Source organism: Uranotaenia lowii, chromosome 1 (genome assembly GCF_029784155.1).
Source record: "Uranotaenia lowii strain MFRU-FL chromosome 1, ASM2978415v1, whole genome shotgun sequence".
Taxonomy (NCBI): domain Eukaryota; kingdom Metazoa; phylum Arthropoda; class Insecta; order Diptera; family Culicidae; genus Uranotaenia; species Uranotaenia lowii.
Genome location: NC_073691.1, coordinates 12,749,083 through 12,766,891, shown reverse-complemented (window position 1 = coordinate 12,766,891; position 17,809 = coordinate 12,749,083). Strand labels below are relative to the sequence as shown.

At 34.1% G+C, this 17,809-nt stretch overlaps 1 protein-coding gene across 1 annotated transcript; it reads right to left on the bottom strand.

Moving 5' to 3' along the window:
- On the bottom strand, positions 1-981 carry LOC129739457 (uncharacterized). Its single transcript, XM_055730913.1, has 3 exons — positions 679-981; positions 285-572; positions 1-217 (listed from the first exon to the last, which is right to left on the bottom strand). The coding sequence occupies exons 1-3, from the start codon at positions 794-796 to the stop codon at positions 189-191; spliced, it is 435 nt and encodes a 144-aa protein (XP_055586888.1). The 5' UTR covers positions 797-981; the 3' UTR covers positions 1-188.
- Between the last annotated feature and the right edge of the window lie 16,828 nt (positions 982-17,809).

Below are 17,809 nucleotides of genomic sequence, written 5' to 3'. Positions count from 1 at the left end.
TTTCCGAGTTTTAATAAGCACTTTTTAATTTTTCAACAAATCAGAAAGTTAGTGTGTTTTTTTTCAATCTTTCACCTGGTTAAGCTTTCGAACCCCGTTAGTTCTAAACACGACAGTACACATTAACTTCGTTAAACGTTTCTCTGAACATAAATTAGCTTCAAACAAATTAATCCAACGTTTCTTTGTCAGACCTTCTTCGCGTACAACTTTTTGGCTGCAAGGGAAAGAAAATCACAATCACTCATACGTTTTGATCATTCAAGCTGAGGGAGGATACTCACCGGTGATCAACGTATCAGGATCCTCCTGAACACGAGCGGCCGCCGTCTCCGGAGATCCGGCTCCCTTCTCCGTCACCGATGCCTTAGCCTTTTCGCTGGCAATGGCCGCGGCGTGAAGCTTCTTATGCCTCAGATAGGCCCGTTTGTACTCCTCGGAAAATGAGGCCACCGTTGCGATCGATGCTGCTGTTTGTCCGCCGGACGATGACGCAGCTGATTTCGAACCACCACCCACGCTCAGCTGATACTCAGCCAAAGGGATGACAGTTGACGAAACTGGAACCCAATCTGGAGCGAACAAGTGTGGTTGGATGAGATCACAGATTTCCACTCAGGAATATTAAATGACGATCGATTGATTCGTCATATAAGTTACTTTTTTCAATCATCTCACCTGGTTCGTATTTCTGACCGCCGTCGACCTTCTTGTAGAACATTGGATGAGCTTGAACCGCCAGCAGCAACGTGGCCAGCCCCAGGAGTCCCATGCAAACATTCCTTCCTGATAACATGATAATTGATAGATAACTGATAGTCGTACTCTTAAAAGTTGGAAGTTGCACTACACAAAGCTCACGCAGCTGGAACTGTGATCACCAATCGATGTGCTTACTACATCATCGTCTTTACTGTAATAATCATCATCAGCAGCAAGTCCAGCGCTTAGTCGATCGTGTAGTAGTAGTAACTGAATGGAGACCAGTTTTCAGTTGACTGGCCAAAAAGTGAGAGCTTACCTACGAGGGGGTCCAAGTTTGAACACTCTTTTTCTCTCTCTAGCTTTGTCTTCCAATTCAAACCACCCTCCCCCATAACCAGGTATAGGTCGGATCAAGCTGTTACGCGAAGATCGTTCGTTACCCTCACATACCGGTGTAAGGGGGCTTAAGCACCCTGCCGAGTGTTTTAGTAGCCAGCAACCTTCAGTTAGTAATACTACTTGAATGGAATTCCTCCAAAGAAGCTCTCCAAATGGTAACCTGCCTCGGCATGGCACAAACACAAATATTGTGGGGGAGGGTGGGGTTGAAGATCTGCGCCTATAATAAGGCAAGGCAGGTTAGCTAATAGAGCCGTTCGTGTCGTGTTGGGTGCGAAATTCCGATGAGGTTATTTCGGTTTCGCTCATGGACGACGGCGACGTCTCTTCTTCGTGATTGACGACGATCGTTTTGAGTTACTACTAGCTAGGCGTCGTGAAGTGCGCGGTTGATGCGACGATTGTGATGAATGGAGCTGTTGTTTTCGTTTGTTACTATTCTCAGGCGTTGAACAGTATTAGGTCGACTAAGCTCCATCGGATCCATTGTTGATTCGATGGATTTGAGTTAATTTTATTCCATGGCGCTACCGCGACGTAAGTTGGTTGGGACTTTAGATAAAACAGCGCCGCTAATTGAATCGTTAGCTTATCTAAATTAGCTATCGCTAGCGATAATCATGGACTGTGCTTTAAAGATCTTTAGAGATAATGCAAAAATGATTTTTCATAACATGAACGAAAATTTACACAAATAAAGAGGCATTACAGTTTTCAGAAATAACTCATGATATGACTCATTCAAAGTTATCCGATTTTTTTCTGTAATTTTTTTTTTGTTTCGATTATAGTCGTATTATAGTAGTTCAAAAAATTATTTAAAAAATCCGAGTTTCGCACCAGATGTACATTGAAACATGAAGAATCATTAGGTATGCTTAACTCAAAATTGATGATTTTTTGACTTGCACCTCTCTGATCATGAGGGCCTCAATTTAAAACAGTGTCGAAAAGTACTACTTTTCGACTTTTTTTTTCGGCCTTTCAAAACCAAATTTGGTATCGAAAAACAAACATTTTAGTGCGGAGTTGCAAAAAAGTAGTTTCGCTATTTCGATTTTATACATTTTTTCCTATAATGTAGTGCCACGTGATGGCCATTGTTGAACGGATGCATTCTATGCAACTTTTTTAGCTACTGCGGTAGTCAATTTCAAACGAGCTTCACCACGGATTTACATAGACTCGGCTTCGGAACATGATCATAACTCTAGTAATGAATGCTCTCATCCGCTATCCAGGAACGATCAATCCCCCCAAAGCGACCACAAGGAATTTCTTTCACTCAAAAAAAAAAAAAAAAAAAACAAACAAACAAAAACCCCACCATTGTAAATTTTTAACATATATATGTTATTTTTTATTCATTTCATCTCAAATGTATTCTTTGTTCTTGTTTTTTGGTTTTTGGGCGTCTTCCGATTTTCCGGTTGTTTCGTGTTTTTTTTTGTTCTTCTCATTTCTGTCCTTTTTTCCGCCTGAATAAACGTACGTATAAGAAGATGTCGGGATTTGTGTGGGTGCTTACACTTCTTTTTCTTCTGTCTATTGCCTTACATTCATGAAATCATTTCTGGCGGTTGCTATGATTGTTTTTTTTTTATCTTCGAACAGTCGAAATCATTGCAACGAGATCTTGAAAGTTGCATTGTTTCACTTTTTTTTCCTTTCTTGTTTGTATGTGTGTTCGTTTAGTTCTCGATTGTAGTTTTTTTGTTTATGTATTTATGTATTCCAGCAAATCGATCACGTCCTCAAGTTATACATGTTTTTTTTTCCTTCTTTTGTTTACGTTTCGTTTAGGGTTAGTTTTAGATAAATACACTTTGATCGGTTGTTGTATTTTGGTTTTTAACGGGATGAACCTGTCCTTTTCCGTCAACCGGATTCGGTTTTTTTTGTGTACACTTGTGTGTGTATGTGTGTTCGTGCGCACCATTTCTTCGATTTCTTGTTCTTGTGTGTGTTCGTCTCGTTTCGTTTTTTTTTTTGTTTATTATGTTTGAGATTTGGGCTTGTTCATTTCCTCTTCTTTTTAATTAAATACACAAACATAGTATAATTTTAGCTTCCTTTCGGTTATTATTCGTATCCAGGTCCAACACGTTCCGGATCAGATCTTCGAGGGACCCGATCCGGACGCGCGTTTTGCTGGTTTAGGTTTAGAGTTTAGTATTTGTTTCAATGTTTTTTTTTTAATTATTTGACGACGTTTTCGTTCACTGGTTTAAATACAATCTATCAAACTAGTTACACCTACACCCTCGTTCGTTCGTGTGTTTGTGTGTGTGTTTTTTTTTTGTTTTGGTTAGTTGGCCATCTTTTGTTTCCATTGTCAACTTTCTTCTCCTTTCCACCGTGTTTTCTCTCTTTTATTTCCTTTTGTTTTTTTTTTAAATTAATTATTTAAATTATCCTAAGTTCAATATATGCTTCTTTAATTCAATTTTTAATAATTATATTACTTTACTCTAATAATGTTAACATTTATTATAAGGTTCCAAGTGCAGATTTGTTCTATACAATTCTTGTTTTGTTATTACTTGTTGTCTTGTTTTTCTTTCGGTTTCTTCTCCGTTTTTTCTTCTTCAACCGGCTTCCTTCCGCTGTCACTCGATTCTTATGGGAGTTTGCTTCCTCGTCTTAAAAACTTAACAGAATACAAAAATCGCGATGACCCGAAGCACTTTTTCGGGATTATGAGCAATTCAATGATATCTGGGACGTACAAATCTAATAACAACACTTAAGGAGTTCCTCTTTATGTTTTGGCAATTTTTTTTCGTCTGATGCCTCCTTTAATTTTATTTTTTTTGTTTTCTTTGAATTTTCGGCACGCGCTCTACTGATAAATACCGGTACTCTTTCCGTTTTTTTCCTTTATATAATTTTCAAAATTGGTTTAGCTATTGTTGGAACCGATCGGCTAATGACTTTTTACCTGGTTTGTAAACTAATTTGTGTGAGCACACTTATAAGCAAAAACGTTCGCCAAAAATTGAGCTGATTTGGAAAAGCTAAACACTGTTAAAAAACATTGGACAACATTTTTCTTCGAAGAACTAGTTAATTTTCCAACAAACAGTGCCTCAAAATATATAAAAGAAAACTGCAACAATTTATTAATAAATGAAATGTTTTCAATGTTTTTTTCTATAAGTAAAATAGGTAATTTTTATATAAAAAGTGTATTTTCAATCATTCATAGCGCCGATGTGGTCTAGTGGATAGGCTGACGCGAGTCTGGTATTGGTACGCCAGGCGTACTGGGTTCGATTCCCGGTATCGGCAAGAAAAACTTTTGGGTTCGAATCCCAGGTAAGATGTGTTTCATTATATAACTGACTATATAATTGGAATGTTCAATCAGTTGCCAGCTGGCCAGGTATATACACGGATGCCGGAATACCTGTAAGTAAACTAGCCCACCTGATTGATTCGTTCTTCCAAAATATACCTACATCAACACACGCAATACATTCACCACATAACAGTTCATACGAAGCCATGGGGTCCGGGAATGGTGGCGCGCTGCATTGGAGATTTGTCGAACCTAATAATCTAAGGAATGTATATGAACCCATACTTTGGCAGAAACTGCGGTGAATCCGTGCACCCATGGTGGATTACCAACATACATACATACAAAAGTGTATTTTCAATCATTCAAATCTCTACTAGTTCCTACAGGGTAGCCAGCGAACCGGGAAAACCGGGAAAAAACCGGGAATTGAAAATGGGACCGGGAAATCCGGGAAAAAACCGGGAATTTCAAATCTAAACCGGGAAAATTCTTTATGGATCATTTTTCCCCTATATAACCAATTGAATTCTAAAATTAATTCATTTTTTTTTTCAAAAGCGAAATAAAATTGGGATCTAAATTCCATGGGAATAATGTGGACAAAAGTCGATAACTTCTTGAAAAATCGAGATTTTTTAGCTGAGCACATACCTTTTAGTGCTCTGAAGTGGTCGAGTTCCAAAATATATTGAGATTTTCTTTGGTTAATTTACTAATTTTTGACATTTACAATTTTACAAATTTTTTATAAGCATTAAAAGCGCGAAGAACTTATCTTTCATATGTTCAAAAAAATTGTTTTTCACAAATAAATTCCATTGTTAACCTTTTAGAGCCGGGAATTCAATAAATTCTGCGGGGAAAAATGCGAAAAAAACAGAAAAATTCAAAATAAGTTGCCACCATGTTACATGGTTCATTCATAAAATGCCCAAAAGGTAGAAGGAGATGCTTGCGTGATTCTATCTAACATTTTGCGCTTTTACTGGTAATCGCATTCTTTATTGATTAAAAATTTGAAACATACAGATTGTTTAAAAATAAGAATCACATTAAGATATTATCATATTAAAAAGGCTGATTTGAAAGCAAATTCAAGCCTTAGAATATTTTTTTAAATTTGTGTTAGAACTTCAAATTTAAAATTTGAATAACGATATTCAAATTTTCTGGTTGGATTGCAAATTCAGACTCAGAGTTTAGATTAACATGCCAAGTTCAAAGTCAAGCTCTTAAAACTCAGGCTCAGGCTCGGCTCAGGTTTGACTTATAGATTCGTAATTCACCCGAAATTCATTGTCGATGATTATATTTCAAATTTCATAATTCAGAAATCAGAGCTCAATTCCAAATTCTGTGTGCGATAAAGTTTATTCAAATTGGAAAATCATGGTTTTAATTGGATCGAAAAAGTGTTGACAAAATTACCAAAAAATCAGAGTTTTGCAGCAGATGTACAGGGTGACAAAAAAGTCCGGTCACACTTTTTTGGGGTTGTCTGTAGCCTACACGTTGCATCTCTCTGGTGCCTTCTATATGTCAAATGAAAGGGGAAACTCTGCTGCCCAAAGTGGCAGAGTTTCGTTCCTGTGCAGTTTGTTTACATTGAGTTGTGAGCCATGGCAGAGTTAAGGGCAGCTGTTATCGCTGCTCGGTTTGGCGCGCAAATGACGAGCTTATTTTTTCGGGCGAGAAGCTGTTCGTTTTGGAGCAAACAGTCAATCGCCAAAATGATCGAGTTTGGAGTGTGAGCCTCTAGCAAGCTCCTGCGGACAAGCTGAACGTTTCCCGGTTCCAAAATAAGACGTCAGTCTTGCTTCCTGACAGATGGCGCAGCATCCCACACCGCAAAGTTTGTTCAGGCGTGGTGTGAGGAAAACTTAACCGATTTCATTTCGAAGAATGAATGGCCTCCGTCGTCTCCGGATCTGAATCCAATGGATTATTTTGTGTGGGGATACATGATGTCTAAGCTGAACGACTATAAAATAGCAAATTTGGAGCAATTCAAGCGAGTTATCACGAAAATCTGGGACGAGATGCCGATGGAGCAGGTGCGCGCCGCTTGCGACGACTTTCCGAGACGTCTGAAGCTGGTTCGATCAGAAAAAGGTGGTGTAATTCCGAAATATCATCTGTGAAGTATCTTTATGAGTTACTGAATAAAGCTATGAAAGCCAGATTAAGATTTTCTTCTTATTCTTTGAGATATTGAGGTTTTCCTGTTTGACCGGACTTTTTTGTCACCCTGAAGATTGAGATATGAAGAATTTATTGGTATATGTACTTAACTCAAAGTTTGTGATTTTGGCACCTCACCCTCTGATTCTAAGGGCCTCAATTACTTTTTCCATCCTTTGTTTAAACAATTTTCTGTAGAAATCCCAACAAACATCTTCGTTAACAGGATATTCTTACGTTTGATATGAAAAAAGGGCTTATTTTGGTTTAAAAAAAAATCCCTACTTATCACATTCATGTATTTCAAAACTGGGAATATCATAAAATCTCGATCGAAAAACCGGGAAAAAACCGGGAATTTGAAAATGGAAACTTGCTGGCCACCCTGGTTCCACCGATTTCCCCGCTTATTTCAAATGGAAATGTTTCCGCTTATCATCAAAAATAATCACAAAAAAGGGGGTGTTGCGAGCATGTGCACTTTTCGATGGACGAGCCTTCCAAAATTGCCAATAAAACAAACTAAATGTATGAGACAATTGTAGATCGTGGCTTGTTACAACTTTGTTTCAAAGACAACGAACCATTTTATCCAATCTACAACGTGTCAGGTTCCAAAAACTGTTTTTTCAAGAGATTTTTTTTACATTGACTGTAACTTCTGAGGGTAATGTGATAGGACTTTGACGTATTCAACAAACTTATGTATTTTGATCAGATGAACAACTTTGTCCAAGATATCAAAGCCCTAATTTGAAAAACAAAAAAGTTAGCATTTTTATCTCGCTATCGGTGGACCCCTCGGCAAAAATTTTCATACTAGAATAGGCACCATGTAAAACTGAACAATGTTGCTGAAGACATCAAATGTCTACCTCTTCATCCCAGAGCGCTATTAATTTCGTACAGCTAGATTGATGTTCTGCACCACTGTGCAATGGTCGGAAATGTCCGGGTGGACTCCCAACGGCAAGTCTCACAACGCAATAATTACAGATGCCATCGCTCAATGATATCTGCGTACTAATTTAAAACCTTTCATCAAACAACTCTGAATGAATAACTGAGGATTTGGGCAAATCAAATCAGTTTCTGAAACTAGAATTATCAGTTGATCAAAAGGACGTTTGCGCCAGAAGAGAAATGCAATATGTCGTAAGTACAACTTCATTGAAAAGAACTGAATTGATGCAAGTTCAAAAACATCATCATGTTTTGCGTTCAGTTTTACATTAAATTTCGAATTTGCAGACGAATTTGACCAGCAATAACAAAGTAAGATTTTAAAAGGTGTTTCGGAACTTTAACATCGATTTTCTCAAAACATGCCAGGTGGTTCATACGACTTAATCAAAACAAACTCTAGATTTCTGTCTTAATTACTCTTTAATAAGAATTATAATTTGCCGATATGCCATAAACTTAAATAAGAACCTGTTAATTTTGTGAACTATAATGCAAGAGTTTTGCGGTAAAAAAATTGTTTACCAAAATTAAGATAGGCATTTTGTTATTAGATCGAATTTTGAGTTTTGTCTTGTTTCTATTGATAGGTTACGTGTTGGCTTTTTGGTCTTCTCATGTTAATGTAACTCGTTTTATATGTGCTTCATTGAACGTTTCAAAATATGCTACAATAAAATGTCAAAAGCTAAGGGTTTTGCAACGATCACAATTGGCATTTTATCTGAAATTTTCTCCTGAATTTACTTAGGGGGACGTTGAGTTCAAAAATTTAGGAAAAGAGGGCGGTGAGGGAAAAAAAGTTTAAAAACCACTGTGCTAAACTTTTAAATTTTTAATAATAATTATTCGTGGTCTCGGTCATGGCGAGTTAAGTATGGTGGTCTCAGATTTTCAGGGTGTGGATGTGGTGGAGGGAGCGCATCCGAAATTTTGACAGCTGGCTGGCTGGGATGTTAGCAATATCTTGCACATCGTCAAGATATTGCTCAGATCTAGATTTTGCCTGTATGCATTGATATTTGTTTCACCGATAATGTTTTTTTTGTAAAATAGGGTGAACACTTGAAGAAGCTGAAGCATTTTTAGCCACTTCTTGAGAATTTCAAAGGTTATTTCTGATTGTTGACTTCTGCTTGCTTCCTCCTCCTTGCTGAACCGCTAAATTTTTTAGCCTTTTGCTTCTAATTCGTGCTCCTGATTCATTTGAAACTTATTTCAGGTAATTTTGCCTTCAAACGACTCTTCCTGACGGTTTTTAGCTTGAGGTTTACGAATATGGTTTTTTTCACCATCTTATCGGATTCAATCGCACCCTAAAAAGGTGAACAGAACCATAAACAGAAACTAAAAAACCCTTTGTTTTGTTGGGTTTGGCAAGGATTTGAATTCTTTATCGCTTATACGAAGCCGTAACAATTTTCTAAGCAGAGAAATAGCGATCTTTTAAGGTTATTAAGAGCGCATACTTTATTTTGTTCACTATGCTTAAGAAGAACATATGCAATTTTTTGACAAAATTTTTCCACCATTCGATAGTGTATCAAAAATACTACAATTCATCACAGTATTTCTAATTGATATTCTTAATGTGACAAAAGATACAATGATTTGAAAAATTTTGATAGCAAGTGCGTACTTTATTTTGTTTTGTTGTTGTGTTTAGGGGTTTATATTTCTAACCTCGAAAACAACAAAATGCATCCCCCCATCGCTCACACTTAGCGCTAAACCTTCTTTTGATATCAAATTTGTGGTCTTCGCTTTTGCACAGACTTTTTTTTCAAATTGAAAGTGTGATTTGGCATATGAGACCTCCATACTTAACTCATCATGGTCTCGGCAAGGTTGCCAAGATCACAGAAAAATCTATAATTTTACAGAATTTTGAGCCAAATTTCATCACAGAATCTGTGTCACCGAACACAGAATTTTTGGAATATTCACAGATTTCACAGAATTTTAAAATTTTGAACGTTTTTTCGAAATTATTTTTTTTATGTCAATTCAAATTTTGGATAATTATCTTTGAATTGGAGAAATATGATAAAATTGATTTTGTTAATTGATTTTTCTTAAGTAAAATGTAGAAAAGACGCAATTTGACATGACTTTTGAATGAAATTAATGGAAAAAGCATCACAGAAAATCGTCACAGAATTTTTGGGAAAAATCACAGAAAGTCAGAATTGTTTTTCGTCAAAACACAGAATTTTTTTTCGGCAACCTTGGCTCTCGGCACTAAAATGATTGATGATTATTTTGTTTTCTGTTCTTCATTCTGAATTAAAAATTATTAGGTTTTTCTATTTGATTACCTTTTATGGAAACCAAATATACACATATCTAAATAAAAATTTAAAATTGTTTGATTGAAATCATAGTTTTTTTTATTTAGAGTCCTCGGTTACAACTTTTTACTATCGGATTCTCTGCTCGCTTATTTGAAGTTTTGAACAGAAAAAAAACATTGTGTTCTTCCTTGAGTAAGTTGTACTAAAATCAAATTGATATCCTCGAGTTTTTGTTTTGATCCTGAATAATTTTTTCAATTCGAGCTGTGAATTTCAAATTGAAATTTTGATTCTTGATCTTCCTTGACTGAATTTCTGTTATAAATGTTTAGTAAAGTTCCAAATTTCTGATATTTTCTTGAGCTCGAAAATTTAAATTTAAATTCAAATGTTATTCAAAAGATCGTGCAACAGGAAAGAGTTTCGTAGAATAATTTGAGAAGTCTACTATTATTCTGATTCTGTTGCTAATTTTCAAATTTTCACGGATTTTTCCTGGCTGTTTTGTGTAGAAACCTTGTAGTAGAAGATTTTTCCTTATTTTGCCTTACGTCAGAAAAATGAAGTTCTAGTATCTTAACAAAAAGAAATCGCTGATATATATTTTACAGGTTTGGAGTCATACATTGTTTTTATTTTTAAATATTAAAATAGGAAAAAAAACATAAAAAGAACTTTTTTTCTGAATTATGTAACTATTTAAGATGGTTAATGACAACTTCTAGAAATTGTGAAATCCTGACATCAGAAGTAAATTTCTAAAAAACATACCTGATGAAACCAAATTTTCAAAACATTGAATTGTTATTCATCTATTATTATTATTAGAAAATTAAACAGTTCTTCGAAGTAGATTCTCGCAAAACTAGGGATGATTTTTTCTTCTTCATCGGTTCGAAATGTTTCTCGAAATTTCACGGACACTCCATGTATTTTTTTTTTGTTATCTCTCAAACCTCCTGTCGTGCAACTTGTAGTCTGTCTTTCACAAAATTGTTGAAAACCTTATTTATTTCTTCTACTCAGTTTCTTTTACTTTAATTTATCCCGAAAATCAAATCGTTTTAGGATATCGTTACGCTTTGCATTATTTTAGTTCTTGCTTTCCCGCATTTTTTTCTGTTCTCAGTTTGTTTTCGTGAAATTTAAAATATCGTTTTTTTTTCTCCTATTTGTTTTCTTTCATCAATCAACCGCATCTTTCTCTCTCCAGTTGCTTTCTTTCTCACTGTTTTATAGTTTTTTTTTTTCATTTAAGTCGACTTCCTTAAAATTAACAAATCCCTACGCTAAAAATTATTTGTCAACATTACCAATCATATATATTTTATATAGCGATTTTTGTTTGTTGCTACTTTTTGGAATCATCATCCCTCATGTGTTGGTGTGTGTGTTTGGGTTTTGGGTATGTGTTTTTGTTTGGGGGCTTAAAAAAGGCGCGTGCACTCAGGGAAATTATTTTCGCAAAATCTAGGTGTATAAATGTGTGGCTGAGCCAATTCATTTTCCCGTTTCCTTTTTTTTTTTTTTTTGGTTACCTTCCTTCTTTTGGTTTGTTTGAGTTTTGTTTTTTCGCTACTAATAATCACACGTTACCTTCGTCCTAAATGTATATAATTTTTGCTAATCGATTTGTATGGTTTTTTTTTGTTGTTGTTGTGTTAATTAAATCGAAATATAATCCATACTTTTTATTTGTTATTTTTTTTCTCACGTCTCGCACGCATTGTGTTGTTGTCCTACTAATGAGCAAATGGGTTTCCTTTTTATGTCTTGTTCTCGAAACAGTCATTTTGAGATTATTTTTAAATTTTGACCTACTGATAATATTAGACGCGTTTTTTTCTTCGTGCTATGCCGTTTTCGAATTTTTAAAAAGATACGCATTAAAACAGGAAAATTTAAGATTGATTATAAAAAAAATTCTAAATATTACTTAAGAAATCCGATAGGATTAAGAATTAAACTCCAGAAATCAAATTTAACAGTAAAGAAACACGCTCAATTTAAGTAACTCACGCTCTGAGAAACACGCTTAGTTTAAGAAACACAAAAAACTTATACGTTTTAATCTATCTTTTTACAAAAACGGGGTATAAGCACCTTGAATAGGATTTTTATGCTTTAACAATTTTTGTTTACTCAAAACAGCGATAACATTCTCTCTGCCTGCACACGATGAACACGAAATGAAACCGAAGCTTTCGTTTCTTCACCCTTCTTTAAAGTTTTCCGTCTTCAGTGTGTGTAACCATCTTTCCCTTCTTTACCCCTATCTGGAACTTTACGTCTACGCTTAATAATTTGAATCGAGGTTCGGTTTGATTTGATTTTTTTTCTTCAATAATCCAATAGTAACTTCTTTGCTGTTAACCATATCAATCTTCTCGTTCTCTAGGAGTTTTACTGATTTTTGCCATTCCAATCACTCGATCAACTTTCTTTCAAGTAACAAAACAAACAACAATGACTTCGCATACGCACAAACATTACGCTCACGCTGACAGCCGTCTAAAAAAAATAACGATGACACATCAATTCGAACGAAAGGTTTTAGGCGATGATTTTTTTTTGCTAACTGATGTGGGTTAGAAACAAGCCTCTTGGGTATACAATTTTCACCGTGCACGGAAACTGTCAACTTTAATAAAAAAAAAAACACTTATCACTGCTAAAATGTCACTAGGCGATTGACAAACAAACCAAGGTGGTAGAATTTCGATAGGTATACCTCCTCCCATAGAATTGTTCGATTGTTCCTGTTGTTTACTTTCACTTTTCGCTATAGTTGTTCATCATTTGTTTTTCTTTTGATTTCAGTTGCACCGTTTGTTTGTTTTTGTGTTTAGTTCACCGGTTTACTACCTTAATTTTGTTTTATTTGTTTTGTTCTTCGTAAGTCACGTTTTTATACACATTTCCTAGGAGTCGCGTCGTTTATTTTTGTTAAGTTTGTGTCAGTTTTCCGTTGTCTTCACTTGTTTATTTCGTTTCGTTTTCGTAGTGTTTTGCATTAGTTAAAAAAATGTTCTTTGGCTTATATCTTCTGTTCACTGTAATTATTATTAGGCCTTTTTGCAGTAATTAATTTCACCTCACTTGCACTTAGTTTTTTTTTTTTTGGTTTTTTTTTTCTCACGCTCCATTTAACTCTCTTTTATTTCTTTCGCTCTCTCACTTCGTTTCGCTATCTCTCTTTCTTTCTTTCTCTTTAGAGTTAATGATTTCCACTTGTTTGTTTGTTTTTTTTTGCGATTTTCTCTCTCCAGTTTTTCTATTACTTTAAACATAACCTGTACGTTTATTGAAATCTTCAAAATGCTTGAACGCAATCCAGATTAGTTTTTTTTTTCTTGTTTTTTTGCTCAGCGATTTTTTTCTCTCATTTTTTGCTGTTAGTGTTCATTAATCATACGTTTTCTATAAAGTTAACTGTTTATTTCCACTTTTATTTCTTATTAAAAACCACTCAGTTTATGTTTTGCTTAGTACTTTTTGTGTTTTTTTCTGTGTGTGTGAACATGTTTTAGTGTGTCTATGAGTTTGTTTATGTTTTCGATTAGATTCCATTTGTTTTTATTAAGTTTTAATTACAATGCATTATTGGATTTTCTTTTGTTGCTGTTGTTGTTGTTTTGGTTTTTTCAATTTTTTAATCCCCACGATTTGATTCAACACTCTGCTTCTTCTTTTTTGAATTGATTTTTTTTTCATTAAGCTATACAGTGCTTGCTTGTTTGTTTTGCTTTTCGTTTTCTGCTGATTTGCTTCTGCTTTTTCCGACCGATTCGTGGATTCCTTTTTTTTAACTGAAGTTTGTATTTACTGTTTTTTTTTCTCTTTTGTTAAGTGATTTGTTGTGTTTGCTCGGGGTTTTCTTACTGTTTATGTGTAATAAGCGTAAAACGTCGAAGTATTTTGTTTGGATTTTTCCTTTGTTTAAACTCTGTGAACTACGTTTATTGTGTTAAACGAGTCTGATGTTTTTTCCTTTCTCTCTTTCTACCTTTGGCTGTTTTTTTTTTAACTCAGACTCAGACAGCGCGCCTTTTTTCTGTCAGGTGGCTGTCATCGGTTTATTTTCACTTCAATGTTATTTCAAATCTAAATGGATGTTTAAATAATTTTAAAAAAATTAGACTTTGAAATACCTACAATAATTTGCGTTTCAAAAATTCAGTTCTCTTTGTGGTTGGATTTCGAGTAGTTTTTTTTTTGTTACTACATATCTCTCTTTTGCTCTCTTTAGGATATCACCATGAAGTAAAGTTTTCATTGCGTTATTTTTCTATCAATTATAATGGGTTAAAGTATTGTGATTCTAGATTTTTTTTAAATTATCAAATGACATTTTATTCCACCTGGAAATCACAACACAAGGGAATGAGGATTTTTTTAATTTAAATGTGGGAATTTTAACTATTGTTCTGTGTTTTGTTTATCGGTTGGTTTTAATTTTTTTTTTCACTACTCATCTGGATTCGAGCTTTAGCACCTTGGCTAGGCTCATATATAATGATATAATAAACTTTTTTGGCATTCGGTTGTAAGAATGGTAAATAGTAAAATTTGGTAAATAAGTATAACAACAATCCATCTTTATCCGATCCTACAAGTTACCATCTTTTGTTCGATTATCAATCTTTCTTTGTTATACTTCAGGCTACATATTTTTTCTGTTGGACATTTTGAAAACAATAACAATATATAGTAAAATAATAATTCGTCGACGTTCTTTTTTTTAAGTAAGAGAAATGCTACAAGTATTAACTAACCAAGCTTGCATAAAAGTAACAAACCTTGCATGTCTGTTTAAGTTCTTGTATACAAGTTGAATACATTCAAAGCAAGTTTAATCAGAAATCAGATTCAGATATAAGATTCGGATATTAGATTCAAATATCTGAATTCCGATTCAGAATTTGTATTTCGAACTAGAATTCAGACTCAGAATTAAGATTCGGAGTTAAGATTCAGAGTTCAGATTTTGAGCTCAGATTCAGAATTCAGAATTCAGATTCAGAATTCAGATTCAGAATTCAGATTCAGAATTCAGATTCAGAATTCAGATTCAGAATTCAGATTCAGAATTCAGATTCAGAATTCAGATTCAGAATTCAGATTCAGAATTCAGATTCAGAATTCAGATTCAGAATTCAGATTCAGAATTCAGATTCAGAATTCAGATTCAGAATTCAGATTCAGAATTCAGATTCAGAATTCAGATTCAGAATTCAGATTCAGAATTCAGATTCAGAATTCAGATTCACAATTCAGAATTCAGATTCAGAATTCAGATTCAGAATTCAGATTCAGAATTCAGATTCAGAATTCAGATTCAGAATTCAGATTCAGAATTCAGATTCAGAATTCAGATTCAGAATTCAGATTCAAAATTCAGATTCAGAATTCAGATTCAGAATTCAGATTCAGAATTCAGATTCAGAATTCAGATTCAGAATTCAGATTCAGAATTCAGATTCAGAATTCAGATTCAGAATTCAGATTCAGAATTCAGATTCAGAATTCAGATTCAGAATTCAGATTCAGAATTCTGATTCAGAATTCAGATTCCGAATTCAGATTCAGAATTCAGATTCAGAATTCTGATTCAGAATTCAGATTCAGAATTCAGATTCCGAATTCAGATTCAGAATTCAGATTCAGAATTCAGATTCAGAATTCAGATTCAGAATTCAGATTCAGAATTCAGATTCAGAATTCTGATTCAGAATTCAGATTCAGAATTCAGATTCAGAATTCAGGTTCAGAATTCAAACTAAGAATTCAGATTCAGGATTCAGATTCAGGATTCAGATTCAGGATTCAGATTCAGAATTCAGATTCAGAATTCAGATTCAGAATTCAGATTCAGAATTCAGATTCAGAATTCAGATTCAGAATTCAGATTCAGAATTCAGATTCAGAATTCAGATTCAGAATTCAGATTCAGAATTCAGATTCAGAATTCAGATTCAGAATTCCGATTCAGAATTCAGATTCAGAATTCAGATTCAGGATTCAGATTCAGAATTCAGATTCAGAATTCAGATTCAGAATTCAGATTCAGAATTCAGATTCAGGATTCAGATTCAGAATTCAGATTCAGAATTCAGTTTCAGAATTCAGATTCTGAATTCAGATTCAGAATTCAGATTCAGAATTCAGATTCAGAATTCAGATTCAGAATTCAGATTCAGAATTCAGATTCAGAATTCAGATTCAGAATTCAGATTCAGAATTCAGATTCAGAATTCAGATTCAAAAATCAGATTCAGAATTCAGATTCAGAATTCAGAATTCAGATTCAGAATTCAGATTCAGAATTCAGATTCAGAATTCAGATTCAGAATTCAGATTCAGAATTCAGATTCAGGATTCAGATTCAGAATTCAGATTCAGAATTCAGATTCAGAATTCAGATTCAGAATTCAGATTCAGAATTCAGATTCAGAATTCAGATTCAGAATTCAGATTCAGAATTCAGATTCAGAATTCAGATTCAGAATTCAGATTCAGAATTCAGATTCAGAATTCAAATTCAGAATTCAGATTCTGAATTCAGATTCAGAATTCAGATTCAGAATTCAGATTCAGAATTCAGATTCAGAATTCAGAATTCAGATTCAGATTTCGTGAAATTATTTATCGGCTATATCGGTGAAATTTATATTCTTTGAGAAAGAATATTCAAGAATTGAAAGATTATAGACGGATAGAAGATTAGAATAAGATGAAAGATGTTGAAAATTGAGCGGAAGGGTAATTTTAATTTGAAAACTTTTCATCACATTTCATCGATTTGTTCCTCACGGGCCTACTACCTTGCAGTGGTTGAGACAGATAGAATTGTAGCAACCACCACACAATAGTAGGCCTAGCGTGGTTCGTTCCACAAGCGGAAACTTGCAGTACGAACGAACAAAAAGTGCAAGTTTCCGCTTGTGGAACGAACCACGCTAGGCCTACTATTGTGTGGTGGTTGCTACAATTCTATCTGTCTCAACCACTGCAAGGTAGTAGGCCCGTGAGGAACAAATCGATGAAATGTGATGAAAAGTTTTCAAATTAAAATTACCCTTCCGCTCAATTTTCAACATCTTTCATCTTATTCTAATCTTCTATCCGTCTATAATCTTTCAATTCTTGAATATTCTTTCTCAAAGAATATAAATTTCACCGATATAGCCGATAAATAATTTCACAAAATAAAATTTACGGTGATTAACTCTTCATTTAAAAAAAGATTCAGATTTCAGATTCAGAATTCTGATTCAGAATTCTGATTCAGAATTCAGATTCCGAATTCAGATTCAGAATTCTGATTCAGAATTCTGATTCAGAATTCAGATTCAGAATTCAGATTCAGAATTCAGATTCCGAATTCAGATTCAGAATTCAGATTCAGAATTCTTATTCAGAATTCAGATTCAGAATTCAGATTCAGAATTCAGATTCAGAATTCAGATTCAGAATTCAAATTAAGAATTCAGATTCAGGATTCAGATTCAGGATTCAGATTCAGAATTCAGATTCAGAATTCAGATTCAGAATTCAGATTCAGAATTCAGATTCAGAATTCAGATTCAGAATTCAGATTCAGAATTCAGATTCAGAATTCAGATTCAGAATTCAGATTCAGAATTCAGATTCAGAATTCAGATTCAGAATTCAGATTCAGAATTCAGATTCAGAATTCAGATTCAGAATTCAGATTCAGAATTCAGATTCAGAATTCAGATTCAGAATTCAGATTCAGAATTCAGATTCAGAATTCAGATTCAGAATTCAGATTCAGAATTCAGATTCAGAATTCAGATTCAGAATTCAGATTCAGAATTCAGATTCAGAATTCAGATTCAGAATTCAGATTCAGAATTCAGATTCAAAAATCAGATTCAGAATTCAGATTCAGAATTCAGATTCAGAATTCAGAATTCAGAGTCAGAATTCAGATTCAGAA